Source organism: Crocodylus siamensis, chromosome 11 (assembly GCF_052110815.1).
Source record: "Crocodylus siamensis isolate JL-2025a chromosome 11, ASM5211081v1, whole genome shotgun sequence".
Lineage (NCBI taxonomy): Eukaryota > Metazoa > Chordata > Crocodylia > Crocodylidae > Crocodylus > Crocodylus siamensis.
In genome coordinates this window covers 20,021,099-20,046,932 of record NC_143405.1, presented here as the reverse complement: position 1 = coordinate 20,046,932, position 25,834 = coordinate 20,021,099, and the positions used below count along the sequence as shown (strand labels likewise).

Sequence of the window (25,834 nt, the reverse complement as noted above, 5' to 3'; positions counted from 1 at the left end):
TTGGCCAATGTGGTTGTACCAGAAGTTAAGAAGTCAATACAATTCTATTCACACAAGACAATGTCTGTAAATACAGCATGGAGCATTCTGCTGAAGCCACCCTATGGGTGAGGTGGGACCCTGGGTTTCAAATGAACTTCTCCAAGCTCAAACTGCAAGGATCAAGTTTTATGTAATTCTTCTCCCAAAATGGGGGAGAAGGACTTGTCCTTTTTACTCAATTCATTCACATGCTTAAAAAACAAAAACAAAAAAGATGAGGAAAAGTTCCTGTTCAAAAAACATCTCCCAGTTATTGCTCTGATGAATCTGGCCTCTGATCCAGTAAGGCTCCTCGTTAGGCTCTTTCTGCTTTTATAAGAGACATGGAGCTGGAAGAAGCTGTCACAAGTTTAGATAAACAATTCAAAGGCTCCTCAGCTCAGATTCCTAAGTTCACTGAACAGGACAGACCTCAAAGAGTAACAAAATCAGAAGAATGATTAGGAGCTGCAATAAAAATTAGGGATTTCCAGACCCACAAGCGACTCTTGCTATAAAAAGACAGGTCACTCACCAACTGCAATTCTGTGGTAGCTGCAGATGTGTATGTCACCTAATCAAAATACCCATAGCTCTGTCCCTGCTTGGAATGCTGGGAAGAAGCGGCCTTTTACCACAACCACCTGCACATCTTGGGCATTTACCTGACATTTCAGGGGAGCTTTAAACAGACATCTGCCTGTCCCAAATTTAAAAGGCTGGTTAACCAGCTATTTTCCTGTACTAAGATTGTCTGATATCTGCCAATCCAAACTATATGGGAGAATGAATCACTATCGTATGGAAATGTGAACCATATATCTCACTCATATAGCACTGTTGTTCCATCTCTATGCATATTTCCAATATTATTTGGAACAAGGGAGCAGGGGAGAAGGGGACAGCTATTCATACTTGATTCTTCTGACTCAATCCTAATAAATTTGCACTGAGAATCTTGCTGCTGGAGCCCAGCTTATCCCTACTCAGTTCTCCTGATGCCCGAAGCACCATTTGAATTCATGCACTCTACACAGCCTTGCTTTTCTTCCCACCCAGCCAAGCCCTGAAAGCAACATCTTGTGGGGTGGTGGTGATAGGGGAACTCTGACAAGCCACTAAGCAAATCTTGGTCAAGAAGCTCTCCTTGGTTTGTGACACCAGGATTTGAACCAGGGTCTCTTTAGTGCCTTGCAGTTAGTACAATGTTTTTTTAAAAAAAGGTTTAATTTCAATGGCAAATGGGTTACAATTAGGGAAAGGAGACACAGGCCTAGTGCTGACTTTAATTATCCTTTGCACAGTGCCAAGGAGTTAATCCCTTCAAGTCCTTCTGGTGATGGCTTCTCTGGGACAGCCATGGATGGGAATGGACTTTGAGTCCAAAGAGGGACAAAAGCCAACCCAAGGCAGGAGTGGGCGCTAAGCAGTTAAGAAAGTTGATGGTATAAAGGCAATTGGTACCTGTGGTGGCCTTGCTTCCTGGGGATCCAGAATTTGGAGCGCGGAACATCTGGGATGGGGATGCCGGTGGGACACCGGAGGGGGTGCGGTGCAGGAGGGTGGAACATCGGATTATTGAAGCCGGTGTTTTTTTGCCGGATTGGCTCGCCTGTGTCTTCACTGCCACGAAGAGTGGAGATCGAGAGAACTCTGGATATGAACACTCAGAACTAGTGCCTGGACAGTCAGTCAGCTCCCAGAATCTGTGCATTCTGGAAGGATTGCTTTCTAATAGTCATGCTCACGACTCCCTTACAAGGGGACCTGCAGCACTTGTGGATCCACTGAATCCCATACAACATGAAGGATTTCCCCACTCACCCAAAGGGACAGACTCCTCAAACTTATCAGTTTCACTTACACTTTTAACTGCTCCTTGACCAACCCAAGCAGGCCAGGAATCCTACTACTCCTCCACCAAATCTGCAGGGCATACCCAGTACATCCAGAAGCTCCATTTGTTTGAACAGGAACCTTGAGGTTTCCCCTCTACATTTTTAACAGTCTCTGAACACAGAGAGTGAATTTTCAATCTACTTCCTTGAGCACTTTATCTGGGGGAGTTCACATTGCTTCATGAGCCTTATGTGCTTTCTAGAGCTTGGTCACTAATCTCACCAACTCACATCTATCATTCTTTTCTGTCTAATCTGTCTGATTGAAAAGAATAAGGCGTGATGGTATTGAGGAAGGGGAGGCTAGTTACCATCCCATGAGTCAGGTGAGGCCTTTGGATGCCATCTCAGGTCAAAAAAGCTAGTGAGACGCATGAATGTTGTATATCACTGTGGATATGTTCTCAGAGCATCACTTGATTTTAAGGGAGATTCTTTGGTGTCTGCAGTGAGTAGGAAGTATCACCAGGAATTCGCGGTGCCAGAACACATGTGAACATTTCTGGACAGAGCACTGCTTGCTCAGACCCAAGACTTTTTTTAAAGAATGTATCAAAAGGCAAGCATAACCCAACAATCTCTCTAACTTCTCAACAATTCTTTTCAGCTGAGATTTGGGTACGTATTCTTGAAGCCGAACACCAGTGGCCAGACAGGAATGTAAGGAATCAAGGATCTCACCCAGCCCCACAACTGGAGCTTGCTATTATTGATTTCTCCTCCCCAAGGGCAAAAGGGGACATTATGTGCTGCCCACAGACTTAGGGCTGACCCCAACAACTGCTTTGTAAATCTTATTGTGATCTTATTAAATCAGGAGCAGTTACCTTGAATAAGGAATTCTTGCATGCTGTCACTGCAAAAACAAAGCCATCTGAAATCAGCAAGGAGAAAATACGTCTGAATCACTGCCTTGATTGAGGCCCTGGGCTCTGTGCTCATTTGCAAAATCCTAAACTGGAAGATGATATGGACCCATATGTAGCTGCCCTTCACAGACTTATGCCTGCCCACGTTTGACAGGGATGTGTATCATTCAAAGCACCTGCACGCAGACACCTCAAAAACAGTTTTTGTCTACACAGATCTAGTGGCATTTCTCTTAAAAGCTACTGAGCTTCTGCAGAGGAATTTACAGGAGGTTCTCTCATAGCTTAGGTTCAGAAACTTCTGCTCTGCTTGACCTCCAGCCATCTGAGTAGGTGAAAGGCTTGTTTTTGCTTTCCAGGCTTCATTTCAGTCCCCACAGATAATCCCTCTTCAGGTGCCGCTTCACTGTCAGCAAATGTTAAGTCCATTATGATGGTCTCCTATGTGTCACCATGTTTCCTCCAGGTGCTGTTCCTGTCAAATGTTGATTTGTTCCCAATCTCCTCCAACCAAGAGCAATGGAAACCAGCCAACCATTCAGTGTCAGGAACATGGAGGCCCCTCAGACCTTTTGTAGTCTAGAGAGTGCTCTCTTTGTGAAAGCTAAGCAGTGAACTCTCCACAATATTACCACTCTCAAAGATAATTTCTCTTTCCCTGCACTGACAACAGTGAAAATGTGGTCTAATCTGACATTTCTTGAGGATGCACAGAACTATTTTTTGGCCTCAGACTTTTGATGTACTGGTGGAGCTTACTTTACCCTTCTTTCTTTAAAGTCAGATAGGGATGCTGCTTCAGATTCAGCCAGACAAGGGACAGGGCCCCATCTGAGAGTGGCTGGGACATGCAGAATCCCAGACGATGAGATAAAAACCAGACTGGATCAAAATGCTATTTGTTCTAGAGTCCTTGGGGATGCTGGGTATTTGTGGCAAAAGCTTCAGGCTAGTCTTGGACTACCAAAATGTAAATTATCTTTGAAGGTCAAATCTAATGCAGGGGTGGCCAACCTGAGGCACGCATGCCACAAGTATCGTTGGCAGCCTGTGTGTGTGGCATGTGGCAGGATGGCAAGGGGATAGGTGGCTGCATAGCAACAGATAGGGCAGGAAGCAGAGCAGATCAGGCAGGGAGCACATAGCAGGGAACAGAAACCAACACAGCAGATGAGGCAGTGGAAGGGGATCAGAGTGGCACTCAGGAAGGGTTCAGAGCTAATTTGTGACACTAAGACATGGTGGATGTAGAGAAGATCATATACTTCCTCTAGGACATCTGCTGAAAAGAGGTTTGTACTGTGGAACTCATTACCACAGGCTCACAAGAGGCCAAGCAGCCAGATGAACAAGATATTTATATGGATAAGAATACCGATCCATTGGAAGGAATATAAAACCTCCTAATTCAACTATCAAGGACCAAATGAGATCAAACTGAGGGTCGGATTATTTCACGTTTGCTTCTGGGGGTTTCCTTTCTCAGAAACATCTGATGCTGGCTACTGTCTGAGACAGACAACTGGACTAGACAGACCATGGGTGCAATCCGGTCTGGCAATGCTTGTTCAGTGGGACTGGCACTTGGCTCAGTGCTATTTGACATTTGAATTAGTGACCCTGAAGAAAATATAAAACCAACACTGTTAACACATGCAGATGACAAAAGCCTGGCTGGTCAGTCACTGATATTGAATGATCTGAACTGCTTGGGAAGCTAGGTGCAAACCACAATGCATGTTCTGACACAGCCAAAGGAAATATCATGCACACAGGAACAACAAAGCAGGCAGTACATACAGAATGGGGGGTACTATCTCTGGAAGCAGACTCTCATCGAGGCCTAGGGATTTGACGGCCTTTCATTTGATCATGAACTCCCAGTGCACTGCAATGACCAAAAGACCTAATATAATCCTCACATGTATAACCAAGGAAATATCAAATGGAAGTAAAGCGTTTATTATATTTCTGTATTTGATGTTCTGGACCACTTCTGGAATACCGTGTCCAGTTCTGGTATCAATAGTTCAAAAAGGAAGGTGAAAAACTGGAGAGGATTTGAAGCTGACAATGAGAATTATTAGAAGATTGGAAAATATATTTTTAACTAAAAGACGCAAGGAGCTCCATTTGCTTATTTTAATAAAGAGAAGCTTAAGGGGGGACTTGATCACAGCCCATAAATACCTATGTGGGGAATGTGAATTTAATAATACAGGGCTCCTTAATCTAACAGACAATGATATAGGAATATTCACTGGCTAGAAGATTTGGTTTGAATTTAGTAAGGGTAGGAAGCCACAATACTCATTTACCAAGGATTCTGGTGGATTCTCCATCACTGGCATTTTTCTAAAATCAAGACTGTACACAATCCAAAAGAATTTGCTCTAGTTCAAATAGGAACTAACTCAGCAAAGTCCTTTGGCCTGTGTCACATACTGCAGTTTGGTCTAGACTCTACAAGATCACAGTGATTTCTTTTTCTAGTGTTCGTCACATGATCTTTATGTTCTAGGCCTGCCAGAGCAAAGGAGTGAAAGATGCATTCAGGCTCTCTTTCTCATGACCCTCCTGGAAGCAACTAATACACTCCTCAGTTTCAAATGAAAACAAAAAGACAGGAAGTATTTTTAAATATTTAATTTACTGCAGATAAAAGACTGGTAATTTTTGGATCAGGTTTCTTAAAGAAGATTTTGCAAGATGGGCAAGTAGAAGTGTGGTTGAAAGGGCTGGTTGGATGATGAAGATGGAATAATCTTAACATTGCCTATGTAAGGAATCACTTCTGAACTCAAGAGCTATTTCATCTTCCATATGCTTTTTAGAATAAAAAATGTTACCTGGCAAGGCAGCGAAAGACTACATTAGTGAAAAAAGGTATCTTCAAGAATGGGATTTTACTCAGTGAAGAGGGATGACATGTTTAAACTATGTTAAATAGGACCCCTGCTCCTCTCAGCTACCATGATCTTATAGGCTGGAAATAGGCCAATTCCTGACGAAGACTGTTAAAGTTTCGCTTTCAGGGGCATGGTAGAAATTACTTTTAAAGAGGCAGTTAGTGGTGAAATGCCTCTTGACATTAGCAGTCTCACAAGCTATAGTCCATTAATGCTGACCCTGAAGGTGGAGATGAAAAAGCAGGCTCAATATATTCCCTTAACCCTTTTTACATCTGATTTTCATTCCTGGAGCAATGGATGCCTGCGCTCATGCTAATTTTATTTTACTCTACTGATCTATGTTCTTGATTATGACCTTTGTTACCCCTTTTTGTGACGGAGTGCTTATGGGTGCCACTCATGCACCACCACAGAGTGGGCCAAAAACCACGCTGTGAAGATTTCTCCTACCGGAATTCCAACTTGCACTGGATTTCATTTACACTTTTAAAACAACTGTATTAGGGGATCCAATCACAACACAGTTGTTTCCCAACATAGTTGAGTTCGGTTCATCTTGCTGTGCAGGTGAGACCTCAAGAATGTTTCAAGCATGTCCCTGAATCTTCCCACCGCCAGGAACAGTTGTGCCTCAGTGCTCACAAACACAATGAACGCCCAGCTACGGGTACATCTACAAATCAGGACAGAGCCACGTTCCAGATGTTCTGCATTCTGAATTGTGTTATAACCAGGTCCCTCAGCACAATTTTTAGAGGTGGTAGGTAGATGGGCCTGTCTGTGACATAGGGTGAAAGAAAGATGACAGGAATGTGTATTCTTAGAAAGTGAAACCTCCAACTCTAGCAATATGAAACCCTCATTCCACACACTTCCTCCTCCCAGAGATCCCTGGGGATCATTCCCACTCACTGCAGCAGCTCCCGTCTTCTGAAGAACATGTCTCCAGGAATGCAAAGAAACTCATGACCTTGTGTCAGCTGTTAGGACCAAAATCATACCAAAAAATCTTGCAGACCCTGCAGAATTGGAACCCTTGTCTTTGGATCTTATTAAATAGCATCACGGTGAGGGGAGGAGAAGGGAGAGAAGTTAATAAACTGTAGAAGGGAAGCTGAACTCGAGCAGAGAGACCCAGAACATCTCAGGTTGATGGCTGTGTCTCCTGTATCTACCCCCTAAAGTTACTACTGCAGCAATTGTGCCATGAATCCCTCTTGAGAGACTGACTAAAACTTGGGACAAAATCTCAGTTGTAACTCTCTTGGTTGCAAGTGGCTTGTCAAATGCCATGTATTGCACCAAAAGTTTACTTGATCATGAGCACAACAAAGCACTGTGGTGTGAGGAGAGGGGAGGGAGGGGATAAGCCTAGGCAGTAGTGAAAGGAAAGGGAAAATCCTGACTGATGTCCTGCTCAACTAACTCACCTATCTTCCTTTGCAACAAATGAATTTCATGGTTTGTCACCATAAATTATATGACAATTAGCCTGGTCATGGAAAAATGGGAGAGGAAAAAGATAAATACTAGGGGTGTGCAAAATGGGCCCTATTCGATTCAGATTTGGCCTGAATCAGGGACAGTGATTCAATTAGCTGATTTGGATCACTGTCCCCGATTCGATTCAGCCAAATCCAAATCTGAAGATTCAATGCTGATTCAGAGAATCAATGATTCAGCCACAGACACACCTTTACATGTTTTTTCTACACGCCTCGAGGTAGCAGGCGCGGCTCGTGATTGTTGCAATGCTGGGGTGCATGGAGTGTCCCACAGGAGCACAGCTCCCCCACCCCTGGCTCGGTGATCAGCTGTGGGGGGGATCCCGGGTGCCCTGCCCCCAGACCCAGGAGGCACCAGTCACTGAGCCGGAGGGTGTGGGGGGGCCCCTGAAGGCGCTCCCCGACAGACCCAAAAGTGGACTGGAAGTGCTTCTGGTTCACTTCTGGGTCTGCTGCCAACTGCGCTGGGGAGCTCCCCGCGCTTTTGTGGGAAAGTCCATACGCCCCAGCATCGCAACATTCACAAGCCTTCTGGTACTTTGAGATAGGTAGAAAAAACATTTAAAGCTGTGTCCATGTTGAAATTGCTGAATCTTTCCAAATCTCTCCAAATCAATTCAGAGGGCTCCAATTTGATTCAGAGAGATTAAAGGGTCTCCTAATTTCTTTTCGGATTCGGAGGTTTGGCTACTGAATCAGGCCAAATCTCTGCCAAATCAAATCAGAGACTGAAGCTTTGCACAGCCCTAATAAATACATATAGCTTTAATAAATTAAAATGATGTCATCTGAGAGACTGATGTGTTTTTTTCCTTGTAGCAAGGCTAATGAAAGCCATCTACTAAAATAGTTACAACCCACTTATTTGGCCACTCTCCCAGCAATTGCTGGTTCCAGCCAGCTGCAGGGGTGCACAGAAGTAAGCAAAGGTACTTTTCCCTGCCTCCTCCCTTGCAAAGGCAATTGCAGAACTGGTGCTTTAAGCCAGCTCTGGAAAATCTCTGCTTTTTTCCAAAAGGTGGAAACCACTTTGGAACCTAAGGCTTCCCACTGTGCAAGCCTTAGCCTAAGTGATGACAGCTCCTGATCCCTCAACCTCCCTGTGCAGCCCCCGTGTTAACTCTGCAGTTGTCTTGGTTCTCAGTGAAATGGGTTAAAATCCACCTTGCAGGCCACAACAAAATCACAGGATGTCCTGAACTATGAATTCTGGAATCCAGCATTCCAGTGACTGAGAAGTATCCTGGTTCACCTCATGAGAATTTGCATTATATGTTGGACTCATGATACAAACTGTTCTGCATTCGTGAGAAAGGGGAGCGGGTTGAGGTGGGCTGTCCTGCATTTCCCATCTGAACCCTAGCAGTTCTTCATGCAGAAACCTACGTGCTAAGCATAACCTGATCTTTCTTTTCCTTCTGGACAATCTGGGCTATAACCAGCAGCCATTGTATATTATTAATCAGGACAGGGGAGGATGGAGAGATATCAACAATGGTAGTTCCCTTTTTTATTATTATTGATAATAATTATTGGAAGGTGAGACTTCTTGCTGACCAGATTTTCCATTATAAAGCCATATGGTAAATATTCCTTACTTAAAGCAAGTATTAAGTCTTTCTTTGTTACTGTGTTTGGTTTCTCACTGGGGATCCCAGGGCCCTGAATCTGAGCCTCCACATTCACTGAGAAACTGACTTTTTGTTGATAACCACCGTCAGCAATAGATGTCGGTCTAGCCCAGTCTAAAAAACCATGTCCTTCTCCAATTGCTGGGGGTAGGAGGGCCCAGAGAAGAACAGTTTCCGAGGACAAAATGTGAGCAATGAGTCAGTTTCCTCATGTTAATGGGGTCTAAGAACATCAATTCTGAGGAAGTAGTGACAGAGATGATCAGTGCTTCTCTATTTTGCACCACTATTGTGAAAATTAAATTATCTGAATGCTCCAGAATTTGCACGGAAACTGCTAAGCTGTTAAGAACCAATAACATTTGACCTACCTTAAAAGTGTGAGTTGGTGGACAATGTCCCCAGTTTATTTCTATATAGTGTGTAAAAAAAAAATTGACGCAATTAAAAATAATAAGTTAAAACCTAGCTAACAACTATGGTGATGATTTTTGTGAAACAGGGTGTGAGCTCCATCTGCTGGTTGTGGGTGAGCAGCTACCCAAACCCTATTTCTAGAGCTGTGCATATCCATCTTCTGATTACTATGGTGCAGATGCATGGACAGATGCGAGAAAAGTAGCAGCTGCATTAGCCACTGCTCATCAAAACCAAAGTACAGTGCCATGCTGCACCGTGAGACAGGCATGTGGAAAAAAGCACAAGGGTGTTCCCTACATATTATTAAAGTGTTCGAAACCTGCCTCCCAACCTCTGCCAGAATGAATGTAATGGGAATTTCCCTGCACAGCCTCCCTAGAAGTCTGTATGCGAAGTATATAGAACTGATGCCTGTAACTTCCCCTTTCTGTGACTATTCTGCCTACCAAATTTAATGTCTGCCAAGATTCCCTGGCACAAACATCTTATTGACTGTGATTTCAAAGTAAAGTGCCATGGTGAGTCTTATGATTTCAAAACCTGTTTTGTACTCAGTGGGCATGTCTACACATGCACTTTAATGAGTAGTAGATTATTTTACTGCACATTAGGGCATCATGGCAAAAACCATGCTACTACACTAATGCACAGTTAAATTAGGCTACTGTGCATCACTAGAAACGCGTGCACTTTCACTACTGTGCATTAAGGAAGCCTAATGTGCATTTAGTTTGTACCTCACATTAGCGGTACTAAATTTAAAGCACAGTAGGCAAAAGTGTATTAATGAACATGCAGATGCACCCACTGTCTGTGTTTTTTGCTTGGAAGATTAAAAGAAAAATCTGCCTCCTCATCAAAAAGAATTTCTCCACAGTATGCATGTTCAGTTGTTATTTAGGATAGTTGAGGAGGGCTGGACACTGATTTATACATGAGCATGCACTTGCAGGGACAGGGGGTTTTTTTAGATTAAAAAAGACATGGAAACAAAGCTGCAACATCCACACAAGTAACTATAGGGTTTTTTGGGGATTTTTTTTTCAAATAGGCAGTTAAGAAGGTAGGTCAAATAATAGGTCTTAGTAACTTTAACAGTTTCCCTTTAAGAGTTTTCCCCATCTCTGCTTTATGCTGCTTTAGTCAGCCCATCATCAGCTGCCTACCAGCTGCATTCTCACTGGGTGCAATAGAAGAATCCATAAGAATGACGTCTTACTAGTGCAACCCTACTGTTAATTACCAACCATTGTAAATCATACTCCATAATGAAATAGATTTCTGGCAGGATACTCACTAATAGGTGCATGCAGTGCCACATGTTCCTGGTAGGGAGTGTAATATTTGTACTGCTTGCCACAAAATTCACACGTATAATTGCCAGTTTCTGCAAAGATGAAACAAAGAATCAATCAGAAAGGAACCCACCATCATCTTGCATAATTACTTACGTATTTTTTAAGTCTGAACTTAAGTGCTAAATAAAAAGGTTTAGAATGACTAATCACACTGATAGAGCATTTTACTTGTATACTGGAAAACACTGTTCAAAGCCACATCCCTCCCACAACCCACACACCTTTTCTCTTGCTAAAACCGGATTTTATGGTAATGGACACAGCCTTAAAATCTAAATAGAACAGCATATATGGCCAGGTTAAGTGGCTTGTAAAAAAATCATAAAATGAATCAGAGAGAAAACAAGGGAGAAATCCAATCTCAAGCACTACCCAGGGGAACACGGTTCCTCTCTCCTATGTGACAGCAGTAGTGACAGACAGTCATGGATGAACCTTAGAATATTCAAATATGCAACCAGAGGGGTTGATTTGGATTCATATTTCCTAAACTCATTTGGGACTGTAAAAGTGGGCTGGAAATCTGAGGAGAAGAACTTTTCCTGAGATACCTGCAGTACTTCCTGCTTCTGTTAGCACTGGAAATAGCACAGAGTATCAGTATTTCACCACCTTCCCTTCTAACCTCAAGCAGGAAATGCAGAAATGTATAGAACCACAAATTCAGAAGTTAACCTCTTTTTTTGGTTTATTCTAATTAGTGTGCCTATCTCCCAGCATGCAAGCGTGTGCAGACTGACGCTTGTCCCTCAGTCAACTCTGCCAATATGCCACAACCCCATCTGCAGCAGCCTGGCTACTGCAGTCCTATTTGCAGCCCTAACCCCAAATAGCTCTGCCAAAGTGCTTGAATCCTGATCCACAGCCCCCCGCCCTGTTCACTTTTATTGGTAGGGCCCTTGAGCAGACAAACAATCACTAGAGCATGAGATGGACGCCCTTTCCTCTATGACCCAATTTAGGTTTTGTGTGTACTCAGCCAAGGTGAAAGGTGAGAACCTTCACCCATGCCGCACCCCTCAGCAAAAGGCACCATTTATACTTAAATCAAATACAAACAAGAGGAGAACTTGCATAAAGGCTGAACTCAAGTTTCCTGGACCCTGAACAAACTTATAACAAAGGTAACTTCTGCCCATGCTTAAAACATTTCTCCAGCTGTGCGGCTGCAGGAGATGGGAACTAATTTGAAATGAAATACACTTTTTGACATCATTAGAGTTTCAATATCTTCCTGTAACATGCTGATCTCCCATTGTCACCCAGACCCTTTAGCAAATGCCAGCTTTCAAACTGTGTGCCATGTTCTTGAACCTTCAAAACTCCATTATAAAGCATACTTGGACCAATCTTCTGAAACGGTTCCGGCTCCTCTTCTTTCACTTCGTCAGGTGCTATGACTGCCTGGTCATAGGGGTCTGCAAAAGAACAGAACCAGCAGAAAGCTGACAACACCCCAAGGCTTTCCTGATGCAGTTAGATGGTGAATGCACCTGGTCATACACATTTCAACTTGTCACATGTAACAAAAACACAAGGTTTAAACAACATCTTCTTCTGAGTTTTGGACTTGTCGCTCCTCTTCCACATGCCCTCCCAGACAGCTATTAACCCATTCTAGTCCGATGGCACAATTTGAAGACAAATCAAAAATCAGAGAAATAATGTAAATATTTCAACGCTTGATTTCTATTTGCTGACATTTTCCCAGCATGCTTCTCAACTACAGATTTTCCTTTCTTTTGAAAATGGGTGTAGTGAAGTAGACAACAAGAGTCAGCTAACAAATACTGACCAGTGATGCTGTATAACCATCTCACAGCACGTCCAGTAACCAATAAGAACTCAATCCGTTTTAGGTAGTAATTTTATTTATGTAACAAACAAGTTTAGACTACTGAAAAAGCATTCATGGTTTGTTTCTCTGATTTTCAGAAGTACAGATCAACTGCATGTACGACAAAAGCCTGGTATCTAATAGGGCTGGGCATCAAACTACTGGCTCTATGTAACATTGCTACACACTGAGGGACTGGTCCTGCTCCCACTGAAATCAGTGACAAAACTCCACTGGCTGTTATGAGTGTAGAACCAGACCCATGGTGCCGGAGAACTACTGAATACTTGAACAGGTTTTTGAAATAAAGCACACAAAGGATCTGCGCTTACCTGCCCGGTTTTCTGGGGCCCCTTCCACACTAAAAACTAACACAGAATAGAAGAAGGGGGGGAAGAAACAAAACAGAAATTAAATCCTCTTAAATGGCCTTGCTTTCTTCCTGTATTTCATATGCCAGTTCAGCATACTTCAGCACCACAGAACAAGCCAGGCTCCCCTGTCCCACTCCCTCCTCTCCCAAGCAGCATTCACACAGGGAAATACCTGAGCATGCCCAGCCCTAGTGTACACAGACCCTCAAGGCCTTTGTTCTAATACTGACGCAAACCCACATTGATCACCATGACCATCAGATGCACACCACTCACATCTGTATCTACTGAAACACAACCAATTGCTCAAACGCATCTAGGCAAGCGGTGTCTTAGCAAGATGCAAGTGGTAGCCAGTTTGAAAAAACACTTGAGCTTTTTGGAAGCCCTGAGTAGGGCTCTCTGAGCTCCAGCTAGGAAGACCCAATTCAAGCATGAGGAAACACTCTTAATCCAATGGTAGCTTTCCATTCCATTAGCTCCATTTCCATTACCCTGCATGAGCAAAGGAGATTCCTGGAGGGCTGTGGGGTGCCAGCACATGCTTGTTGCCCTTAGAGCTGGTCTAAACATTCCAAACATTTCAGTAAAAAGAAAAAGAGCAAAAACGTTTGAGAAAATTTGACATGTTTTCAGCAATTCTGGGCACTAGCATGTTGCTACATTCTGGTCACAAATGCTCCCTGTCCCACCTCCCTGGCAGAGTAAGGAGCAGCAGTGATAGCCTGGTGCTACCTTGGTTCATTCAGGAGGGCTAGAGGAGAAGGTGCATAAAAACCTGGAACCCTCAGGGCTTTAGCAAGAGTACAGAGGGAAGAAAAAACATAAAAATATTCCCCCCCCACCCCGAAAAAGAAAAACCCAAGCAAACACTCAATACCTTCCATCAATTTTCTAATCAAACTGATGCAAGGAACAGGTGCTTGTTTCAGCCCGAATGTTGACCCCTAGGGTAATTTTATATGTTTGTACTGAAGAGGAAAAGTCCTTAAGGTCCCTGGGCTCAGACACCAGCTGACAACTGCTGTTGCACTTGTACCTCTGTAACATGGTTTCTCAAGAAAAGGTACAGGAAAAATGGTTCCTATACTGTAAGAGACAACTGGCAAACAAACTCTGCCAGGCAAGAGCCAGCCTGACAATTTATGTTAAGGTACAGATAAAAAAAAAAAATCCACAGCAAGCATGAACTTTAATACAAAGGCATGGCTTGCTGAGCCTACAGGTCCTAGCACGTGGCCCAGCCAGACAGTCTAGGTTCTTATTAGCCTATGTGAAGTCTCTCTGCAGACCATGCCTTGATGTTCAGTAGTGAGAATTGTTGTATATTTTGTAAAACCCTATGAGGGGCACCTGACTTCCATGAATCACACTTTATCTGCCCCAGCATATATCATTTATTAGTTTCCAGCCCAACTGAACAAAGGCCTGAAATGGTACTCACCATCCACGGCATGCAGGTCTCTGTGCTCTTGGAAACAGCTGTAATATTTATATTTTTTCCCACAAATGTCACAGGTGTACCTGAAATTGTCTGTAGGAAGAAGAGGACAATCCATTTTAGAAACCTTGGGGTGAAAAGCAAGAGCTTCATGGAATACGGTTGTAACCAGAAGACCCATCTATTGTGTCACATTTCCCCCCACCTTTTTCCAAAAGGCTTACCCACTCAAGCAATAATTGTTTCATACATCTACCCAAATGTGCTTCACATCCATCTAAGCTTAAGCCTTACTCTACTATATTTCATTCTGAGACAAAAAACGATGTTTTTTCTGTCCATTGCACCCTGGACAGGGCCTATGCAGTTATGGAGCAGAACTGGAACAGGCATGCAGCTCCAGAATGGCCACTGCAACAAGGATGACAAGCTGGCCCAAGAAAGTGGTTCTACAACATTTTTTGGAAGCTCAGAACTGAAACAGCAGGAAGCTGTAGGTCAGGGTTGAGGTGAGCTGGCAGTGCTGTGCAAAACCCAAAAACAAGAACACTAAGCAGTTGCTGGAGGGCCCATGTGACAATACACTGACCAAACTCTGCACTGAAGTGTGCACCTGTGTGAGCTCACACCCTCCTTGGTTCTTGCCACTACTATGAATTACCAGCTTACATAAGCACCATGTACATCCATATTATAAAGGATAAATAAGGAAACTGTTGCTGTAATGCATAGCTCTGCTCTAAGTGTGAAAATAGCACTATTTTGCTCCCCAGATCTGCCCCGGAAGCATCAGTCAAACCTGACTTTTGCAACAAGCAATTTGTACACCTTTTAATCCTGTACAGCCAGAGCTAACTTCAAACACCTACATTTGAGTAAACCTATGGGAGACAATGGAACTAGACGTGTGGCTGGAGGCAGAATCTAGCTTGCAGACCCAGCGCGACAAGGGACTAAAGTCAGTTTGTCTGTCAGACTCCAAGCCGAGTTTGCAGGGCTGGTCATTAACAAGGAAAAATAAATCTTATTCATAAACCAAGCTGTTTAAAATACCTGTGAACCTAATCAGGAAACAATGAATCTCTCAGACTCAGCTATCACACTGTAATGGAAAAGGCAGCAGCAGGTAAAGATCTGGGTCTGAATGCAGTAAATCTGAGCTCTCTGAAACAAACTCAGGTACCAACCTGAGAAATACTTTCGAAAACATGAACTGAAAAAAGAAACCTTGTTTACTATTAACTTCTTCCATGCAGGTGGTCACAATAACCCAGGCTAGAGTATATAGATTAAACAGCCTTTTTTCAACTTTTCATACTATACTATGTAAAAACTAAATTAATTATGTTTTACAATGTATATTGGCAGCAGGCTACAACCTAGTTCGGGGACAGCACAGCACTTTTATGTGCAAGCAGGAAGTTTCCATTACACAGACCCATGCATGGCCTTCAGAGACAGAGCACTAAGAGATGAAAAATGCTTGTGTCTTCTATTTTCTTTGAAAGTAGAAGCTGTAGTTGTCTATCATAGGAAAAAACCAAACACAACCAGCATTTACGAGTTTGGCATCAGAACTCTGGTGGTGCCACCACGAGAAAAGTTACCTTTTCATCAGAGCATACCACTTCCTACCTTACACTGAAGAATTAAATAAATCCAGCCCTCCAAAAGAGCTAAGCCAAATCTCTTTTGTCAAGGGAATACAGTGGATTACGTAAATTTAAACAACAAGGTTCCACCACTTCTGATGGCACAAAGCTCTACAAGGACATTGTGGCAGGGGACCTTTGGACCCAGGGATATAAGCCATTTTGGACTCAGGGATATAAGCTGGGCTGCAGTGTGCTGCTGGAGGAAGAAGAAACTTCAGGCTGGGAGGCTGCTCCGGCCTGGTCAGGAGGTAAAGGCGGGGGCTTTGGGGTGGAGGTGACCCCCTGTCCTGGATAAGACATCAAATTTCACCCTGCCGAAGGGTGGTCTGGTGGGGCTCCTAGTGGCATGGGAGCCCTCAGTAAATGCCAGGCTAGCTACCTCCCTGGTGAAAGGTGGGCTGGGGCATCTTAACCCCAGCTCCACATCCCGGTGGTATTCTAACGAGCAGGGGGAGCCCAGGGCTCATTAAGGAGCCCTGAGATAGAGCTCAGTTTGGAGGAAGGACCTGGGGCCATGCCCAGGTGGCAGGGGAAAGCCTGGCGATGAGCAGTGAGACCCTGAGTGAGAGGGACGACAAACAGAGCAGCCTCGTGAGTGGGGGCAAATGAGGTGGCCCAGTAGAGGCACAGTGGCCCAGCAAGGGGCCAGGAGTGAAATAGGCCTATAGTTGTAGAATCGCTCAGGTGAGGGTAGTGGGAGACCCCCAACAGACTGTGCCAGGGCTGACCAAGGCGAGGATGAGCCCAAAGCCCGGTGACGCTGGGAGGGATGAGCGTGGCCCCTGAGAGAGGGCAGTATGAAAGAGGCTGGGTGAGAAGAGCGGAGTGAGTGGGACCCCGCTGAGAGAGGAGTAGCGTATGAGTGGCCCTCTGGGGCTGTAGAAAAGTGCTACAACTGTGTGCCCAGTTTGCTCCAGCTGTAGGCTGGAGAAGTAACACCAGAGTACCATCTGCGAGGCAGGGGACCTGTGGAGGGGTGGTCGGAGTGGGTATTAGGCCCTTGTCAACAGGGCGATAAATGGGTAGCCTGCCGCCTTAGTAACAACTTTCGTATTTTTCCATCAAGGCATAGCAGGAAAGCAAAGTGGGCAGTTACCCCAGGAGCAGGGTGGCTGGTGAAGATCTGACAAGGAGGCCACCCTGTTACAGACATGAAACTAAGACGTGTGTGTGGGGTAGGGGTGGAGGGGGCAGGGTTAGAATGACAGCCAAGTAATGAATGCAGTCTCTCAGCCTAAAAAGGAAATACAAATGGATAAGATTGCTTCACCTGCAGGCAAAGCACAGTACTAACTTAAAGGATATGACAAACCCTAAGAAATCTGCAGCCAGATACTGCAGACTCAGTTCACTCAAGCACTGGAGCAGGAAGACTGGAGCAGGAAGACTCAAGCACTGGATCCACTCAAGGTTGACATGGATATAGGAAAGCAGAGAAAGCCAGGTCACTGAATAAGCCACAGAGGGTGCATCTACACATGAGATTAATGCGATACAATGAACTCAGGAGCAGGCTGCGCTGGCTGGGCACAGCATCTAGATGTGTGCCTGGGATAGCAGCACTTTGAGCCAGGGTGAAGCAGACCTGGGCTAGCAGCAGGCATGGGAGGATCAGCCCCGGGCTCTGGGTGGCAGTGTTAGGTGATGGAGGGGCTGGCTAGGGCACGAGAGTGCCAAATATGTAGTCATGTGGGTAGATGGCAGGCAGAGGCCTGGCCCCTTGCTGCTTGGGTTGTTCAGGTGCAATTTCTGCCCAGCTGTTAGCATCTTCACATGTGTTTCAGCACAGTAAATGACTCTGCTGTAAGATAGTACTGACCCCAACAGTACTATCTTATGGCAGAGTTAATTAATTTACTACGCCCTAATACTGGCACACGTATAGAGTGTGACACTTTACTGCAGAGATAATTAGTCTACTCCGCAGTAAAGCACATATAGAGGCAACCACTTTAACTCCACTTTGCAAGTAGGAAAACAAAAGAGGTGGAAGGAACATCTCAAAGCACAGAAACCAGTAGTATCAGGTGCTCTCCAGAACCTGCAAAGCACATTGCACATATTCTGGTTATGCAACACTTGAGTAGGACATCAATTCTGCAGTTACTCTGAGAACAAGGCTTCTCCCAGAGATGAAAGGAACATTTCAGCTTGGACAGCATGAGCTTCACAGAGGATAAAAGTGGAGTTGAAGGAAGAGAGGCTGCTCCCCAGGGGTGCAGAATGAATCCTTCCCTCTAAAGTCCAGTTTAATATGGGAAATAATTCAACAAAAGCGGCCAAGCAAGTCTTGGAGATAAGTGGTATACCTGTATGGTTCAAGGCAGTGCTTTGCAGGGATACCCTGCACTCTTTCTGGAGCCAAAAGCAATACAGCTGCCTTAGCACAATGTTGTTGCACATGGACTAAAAAGCGCTGTTTCTTCACAGGTCTGAATAACCCATGCACAACACCATGCTGAATTAATGTAGTTATACTTCTTCCAGGCAGAAGGCAGGGCAAGACAGTATCTTAGAGAATATAAGTTCAGAGAGGAATAAGTTTTCATAGGCAACAGATTACTTTGTTAGATACTATGAAAAGACTACATGGACTAAAGCATTTTTCGAACTATGTCACCTAGTCCTATTTTGTCCAGGAATGGACAAGACAGTAGTGAAACTGCTGGTGCATGGTTTACACCAGGGCTGTCCAACAACCCATGGGCCACATGTGGCCTATGGGGGGTTAATCTATAGCCACTGGACTCATCCCTGGCTGTCACTCTCCCCATTGCTCCAGCTGCATTAACAAAAGGGGTCTCTGGGATCCCCTTCCCTTCTCCAGCTTCTACTTCCTGCCTTGTGTCAGGGAGTGGTGCAGCATTATGCAGCACAGCCTACGGTGCTGGGGGAGCCTGCAGGTAGGGAGCTGAGGGTGAGACCAGAGCACCCCGGAAACACAGTGCAGCGTGGAGGCATCCATGCTGCATGAGACCCAGGAGGCCTGTGGCTCATGGTGGTGCATCCTGTGCTGTGTGTGGTACCCAGCCACTTAAAAATTGGACAGCCCTGGTCTATACAATTGCTACCACCTTTGCTACCTTTGGGGTATGTCTACACTCCCACTGGGATACGTGAATGCAGCAGAGGCAGGCAAACCTACCTTGCCTGTGGTCTAGCTACTTTGGGGAACAAGAACAAATAAATGTGTAGCACAGTGCGCAGTGGAAATTGCACAAGTCTGCTAGGGATTCTGGATACTTCAGCAGCTACTGCAAACTGAAGTTCATGTCACTACATCTTCATTGCCATCATCACCCAAGTTATCTGGAGCTACTGCAATCCTATTTCTAGCTGCAAATACCCTCAGTGGAGCTACGCTAGGAGTACAGTTTGTGTCATGCAGACTGGCTGCTATAGGCTTCAATAGCATATATGGGGGGAGGGGAGGGCGGCATAGAGAAGCCTAAAGCAAAGCATGAACAAGTCTGATAAATATTCCAGAGAAAGTATTTTCATGCCGTGTTTCTTTTATTAGTTAATGCCTAGGAACAAAAAGTGCATTGTTCATAGGCACATTACCTTAACAACCATCTTTACGGGTTAAGCCAACACTGGGAGAAAGATACTATTTGTTCAAAGGATGCAGATACCTAGTCCCATACCTCACTGGTGTTCACAAAGCCCACAAAATGAGTCCCTGCTTTGGGCCAAGCCATAAAGATTATTAAGTTATTGCAATGCCAGACATTTGAACACACAAGTAAAGAAATCCAGAGTTACAGTTCAACAACTGTTGCCTGCCTTCACAACTGAAATTTAACTCAAGCACATAAAGGAATCAAGATCAGGAAAAGACCTTCATTTTTTCAGCAGCAGACTAAGTCTTCAAAGGTAGTTGATGCATACACCACAGCTTACACAAATATGTCTGAATAATTCAAATACATGTATTTACATTGAAAAATTAAGGACCATGCTATTTTAATATGTATTGTTGGAGAAAGAAAGAGCAAAAGACAAGATACAGAATGCACATTTATTGGGTGCAAGTAACAGTCTCGTGCTGCAGTATCAGAGATGTACATTTAGTTTCTCCTACTCAAAAGAAGCAATTTCACAAGAGCGGAAGGATTTCTACCCCTGTCCTTCCTGGCCCTTCTCCTTTTTTGTGAATGCAAGGCCATGGCTCTGAGGCAGCAGCACACAGCACGGTGACTATCACAAATACTCTATCACTTCTGGGTTTTCCATAGGATATATTAAGAATGGGAAGATTGCCAATATGAAGAATGGCACAGAAATAAAAAACAGACTCCAATTACCAAGCCTGTCATCTTCAGTTGGTTTTAATCAGAAGCAGCCTTTAAAGAACATCACAATGTCCTGAGTCAACCCCTTTCTCATGTTCACGATCATCACAGAGCCCCTCATGCAAAGGGGTACAGTCACAGATATTCTGGCAACTGGGACCGTAAAGAAGTCATGTACAGATAAGGTTATGTTCTCAGAAGCAATCTACATCCATTTTTTTAAGGTAAAGATTGTCATTATTTATACAGAAACAGCACTGTGACGCCCACAGCAAAAGGTACTGTACAAACATGTAGCAAAATATGGCCCCTGGCACCAAGAAGTGTGCAATAAGCTGCATTGCCTCAGAGAAGGACAAGAAGCACTTAAGAGTTATGTTAACCATTACCTACTGGCTGTGACCTGCCATCTCCTGCCAGGTGTGACCACAAGGAGCAAGTTCTGCCATCAATAACTCACTGCCCCAAGCTGGCCAGATGGGACCTATCAACTGCATCCCAAAAACAACACTAAATGTTTTGAGATAATTTTTATTTCTCTTTCAAGTACTCATTATGATATTACCCCAGTGAGTTGCCTCCATGCTTCTGTGAGCTTTATTCTAGGAACCTGGTGAAAGAAACAATGTAGCAATTAGAAATTTGCTAAAATGTCAGAATTAGGCTGTGCACTAAAATCAGGCAGTCCCCTAAACTGTTTAGACAGTGCCTGAGCATATGCATCAATATTACTATTAGACAAGTTCCCACAAAGATTGAAACACTCTCTGTAACACTTATCCACTCATCTTCAATACACACCTACAAATGTAGCACTGTGCCCTAATTCTGAAAGTCCCAAGGAAGGAGTTTCCACTTAAAAGACTATGCCAGAGTACAATCTTCTCATTTTGCAAATACTCTTGGAGCATTAGCTAGCTGAAGAAGAAACAAGCTTCCCACACCAGGATTTAGCTGTCTTTACCATCTCAAGGTTGTCATCTGTTTCTCCCTTAAATGGAAATTTTGCGAGAGCTTAAAATGTGTTCCTTACAAGACAATACAAATGTCACTACTCTCATCACAATCCTGGCCAACAGATCACTCATGAACAGTGGTGCTCCATCTTTTTGCCTCATGGGCCAGATGGGCAATGCATGGCCAGGTAGAGGACAGAGGCACGGCCTGGCCCCGATCCAGCAGCATGGGACTTAGCAGTTAGGCAGTGGGGGAGGCAGAAGTATTAACTGCCACTGCTCCCCCTGCCCCCAAATTTCTGAACTTGTAGGGACCCTAGAGGCTCACAGGCCAGGGGTTGAGCACCCTGGCTCTAGTATACTCTAAGCTTGATGCTCAGCTACACTGAAATGATTTTCTTGTGACACTCAATAGAATCAATTATTCATTTCTGGATAGGAAAGGTAGTTGGAGTGGCTCACGGAGCTCATACCTTCTGAATGCACCACCACAGATGGCAGCTTTCACTAAAGATGAACAAGAATCTTTCTATCCTTTCCTCACAAAGCAAATGAAACAGAAGGAGGGATAGATCAGTAGAGATCCCCCTTCCAAATCGCAGGAAAAAGGCAGCTGGAGAATAGAGAAAGGGACAGAATGCCTCTTCTTCCTCCCAGAGGCTAGAGTGGGACTTGAGAGGCAAGTTTCAAATGTATGACACTCACTAGTCAGCAGCTAGCATAAATTCCTCGCAAGGGTCCAGGGATAGGATCTTCACCTTCCTAGTAGCAACCTGGATAGCCATGAGGTGAGATGCAATCTTTGCATTCCCCTCCCCCTCGCTCCCCCATTCAGGTAAAGAAACAGAGATCTCCCTGCACATTAGCTTCATTTTACCCACATTCAGATCTTTCTTTTTATACATGAGTCACAAGTTTTAGACCTGCATTGTGAGAGAGACTTGTTAGAGCAGTAAGTCTCAAATGACATCAAGACCCTTGCTTCAAACTCACTAACATCAGAATACCTTCAAAGAGAGCAGGAATGACCCCAAATCATCAATAATTCCTGGAGAGGATTAAAATTTCCAGAGTTATATTAGAAAGGATTAAATAACAATAAAATCCAGAAGTTTGGAAGGAATACACATCCTCATGCACCAGGATTCCAGCTTGCGTCTTCTAAGTATCGGGGATTACAAGAACTTTCCCCATGGGCAAGTTATTCCAAAATTGCTTATTTCATGGTTTCTTTCTTATTTCTCTGGAACATTTGGTTCTAGCCACTGGCTGCTGTGGGATAGTGAATAGCTAAACCCTGGTGCAATGTGGCATGGTAATTTCTATCTGCCTACAAGGAGAATCCTCAAAGGCCAAGGCAACAAATAAAAAATAAAATGAATTATGCACACAGATAAGCCAAAGAATAACTTCTAAATGTAATGATAAATTTGGTGTTAGTCACATCTTGCCTTATGCAAGATTCTCTCTATATTTTATTACCTTATGAGGGAAGTATCTTGTGGATACTTGTGGCCAGTTGGATTAATAACAGAGCTGGTACAATGCCAATGTCATCTTACAAGCAGCAGTTCTCACGCACTGAATGAAGAATAGCATTGCATGCCAACAATCCCGAGGCACTTGTGTTCTTACTTTTCACTGGAAATCCCAGATTCACAAATTAAGTGTTTTCCCATTGGGCACTGGCTCTACTGGTATACTTAAGTTCCAGTAAGTTTAAAACAGTACAAGAACCTTCATTTTTGAGGTTTAAAGCAGATTGCTTGGTACATCCAAACAGAGGGTGAAACTTTTCCTGGCACTGCAAAAGAAGAGGTTCCAAGATTAAAGCACAAGGGAGATGGCACCCAGAGACCGACTTTAATCATAATAAATCTTCAGTGCCAAAAGCAATGTTGTTTCCAGAATAGCTGCCAAAATCCCTGTACGTGGGGGTATCAATATGCAGTTGACTTTACAGGTAAGAGCCAGTTCGCAGATATAACAATCCAGGACTGGCAGATGACAGAAGAAGAGATTTCAGAAGCAAACCACTGATGTCAGCATTTAGACTCCAGAAATTTAAAGGCAACCTTACCTTTATAAAATATGGACTTTACCTCAGATTATACATCGGAGGCATTTTTGGAGCCAATGAAAGGTGGAACACTTAATGAGAATTAATTACTAGCTTCAGATGGAGCCCAATCAGTTTGTGAAATGGTCTATATGACAGAGTTGGCTCAAAAGGCCTGGACTTAATGACTCAGGAGAATGGGTTGAAGACTGATTTTCCAAGATTTCCATGCAAGAACATTTCAACACTCAAAGTTTCTCTGTCTACAGAAGCCAGCTGAAAGACTTCAGAGCCCTGCAAGGCTGCTCCAGGCCATAGTTAGAACTGCTGGAAACATGACAAGTGGAGAGCTCTACTGATGTCAAAAGGAAGGCCATCTGCAAAGGGAAAGTCGAATCTCAGCACTACATTGTCAAAGCTGGGATGTCAGTGTTAAAACAAGTTCATCGTGAGGAGACCCAAGACCCTGGTAATATGCCACAGATTCTGGATCCTTGGCACTGAATGAGGCTGACCCAGAGGGATCCAGGGCACCTCAGTGGATTTAAACACCGCCTGATCAGGTTGACTGGGTTGGTGGAGCCTATCAGAAGAGACATGCGAGATAGACCTGTCACTCCTGTGGGGCAGCTAGATGATGTCAGTATTCAATGGGTATAATTTCTCTTTCCATTCTTCAGAATGAAGAACTCTGTACTATGTAAAAAGCAGAAAGCCTCTGAAGGACAGAATCAAAATAAAACCAGGAGGAAAAAGCCCAGGACACTGCACATGTTTTGAGCTTGCTGCACTTTTGGGGATATAGAAGGAACAAAAGGGTAATTGGGACCTGACTCCTTGTACCAGCAGAATCGTTCATGGATTCTCCAGCAGACCCTCCCTATTAAGCAAAAATCCTCAGCTGGGTGCTGGCAGTGCTACAGCCTACAAATGGAAATATTCAGAAGGCATTTGGAGAATTTTCATTTATAGAAAAAAACTGCTTCAAGGACTCATTAAAAATATATTTAACTAATGAAATTTTTTAAAATGATGTTTTGCTTGTAAATTGTCAGAAAATTTCTAAGTAAATAGCTTTTTGAGAGGATACACTATTTTCCATATGTAAAGAGGTAATGAATACGTTCTGTGGCAGCAAAACTAAGCTCAACCTTAATTATGAAGCCATAGCAATGCAGTTAACCAACAAGATTTCTTATCACTTCTGGAATCAAAAGAATCTAATTTGGGAAGAATTTTTTTAACTGATTTTTACATTTTTTTCTAGAAAAACTGATGCATTAGCTTGTGGTTTTTTTAAGAAAAAGAAAATGTATCCTGAATTTTTTTCCTATCCAGTTGTCTAGATTTGCACTATTTATTATCACGGTGATTTCCTGGTGGAACTTTTCTGGCAAACGCAATTCCCTAGAGAAGTCTGGTTAGCGCAGAAAGGGACAGTAGGCGTAGATGTTTCCCCTGTGAGATTTTATCTTGCCCCTTGTGTAATCCTAGAACATCTGCTGCCCCTAGTTTATTTAGTTTTGACAGGATAAGGGGTTAGTTTGTTGTACAAAAAAGAAATAAAAATTCCCTGTTTTTCTTCAGATAAAAAATTACAGCAATCCATTCAAGAAATGAAGTGGGTTCTTTCAAGCTGCTTTAAACAACAGAATCAAGTTAAGACTGACCTGCAGGGATGCAGGACCCTTTTCATTACAATGATCTACGATAATCCAAGTTCTCTAATCTTTTCATATTAGCTTGAGTGGAGGGCAAAATAAGCCTCTTGTTGCTTTGCCTTTTAAAGAGAGATTTTAAATGCAAAAAAATATCTAGATTGTGCCAATGTTAGTGGGCTCTGCATACAGTATTGAATTCCTGCATCTTTAAAGTGTTTTTCAGTGTGTATGTAGTGTGGGCCCACATATGAATGTTTCATGGAATGTCAGGGTACAAGTTGGCAGACAGCAATTTAGGCTGAAAGAAGAAGTTGTAAAAGACCAATGTTAATACATTTAGTTTGACCTACTAAATTTCATGCAAAGCTGGACAATGAAGGATATGCTGTTTATTAATTATCAGCAATACAAATTTTAACTTCGATACAAGTTTTCCTGACGTGTGGAATAAACTATCAGGCAGATGGATCTAAGAAAAGTACCTTCTATGGAAGACCTGTGACACTACAGAAGTTAGCTGGAAGCAAAAGGGACAGGGCACCTATTTTTGGATTCTGCAGTCTGAAAGAAATGTACTCTAGTGACAGCTAGAAATTAGCACGTTCATAGCACTAGTGTCAGAACCAAGATTCTAACACCATTTCGACTCTAGCCACCTGATTTTAATAGCTCTTAACCCTCTCAATGTTCCCTTCTTTCTCGAATCTTATTGTTCTTGGTGTCTGCCCATTGGTGATTTAAGTTTGAAGACAATCTGAACAATTTATTTAAGCAAATACAAAAAATACATCCATTTTATAATAGTCCCCTGAAGTAAAATAAAACCCACTTTAATATTAAGGAAGAGAAACAACATTAGATGTGAAAATAATAATAATAGTGACACTGCACAGGACTAATTATTCACTTTTTCATGAGCACATTATGAAATCTCTGTCAGAC

The 25,834-nt window shown here is 43.4% G+C and overlaps 1 protein-coding gene across 21 annotated transcripts in view; it reads right to left on the bottom strand.

Annotated features, from left to right (window-relative positions):
• ZNF618 (zinc finger protein 618) overlaps nt 1-25,834 on the bottom strand; it is a 278,012-nt gene that overhangs the window by 43,641 nt on the left and 208,537 nt on the right. For 14 of the 21 annotated variants that reach the window (XR_016438423.1, XM_090021212.1, XM_090021215.1 and 11 more), the window contains 5 exons: nt 14,270-14,359; nt 12,784-12,819; nt 11,955-12,032; nt 10,554-10,643; nt 1,486-1,674 (listed from right to left, as the gene is read on the bottom strand). Coding sequence is in view for 20 of the 21 variants with exons in the window: in XM_090021212.1 (XP_089877338.1) it covers nt 1,486-1,674; nt 10,554-10,643; nt 11,955-12,032; nt 12,784-12,819; nt 14,270-14,359 (483 nt within the window). In the remaining variant the exon portion in view is untranslated. Of the gene's footprint in view, nt 1-1,485; nt 1,675-10,553; nt 10,644-11,954; nt 12,033-12,783; nt 12,820-14,269; nt 14,360-20,781; nt 20,827-25,834 lie in introns of all 21 variants that reach the window. The other 7 variants (XM_090021220.1, XM_090021221.1, XM_090021223.1 and 4 more) reach the window with 4 other exon arrangements.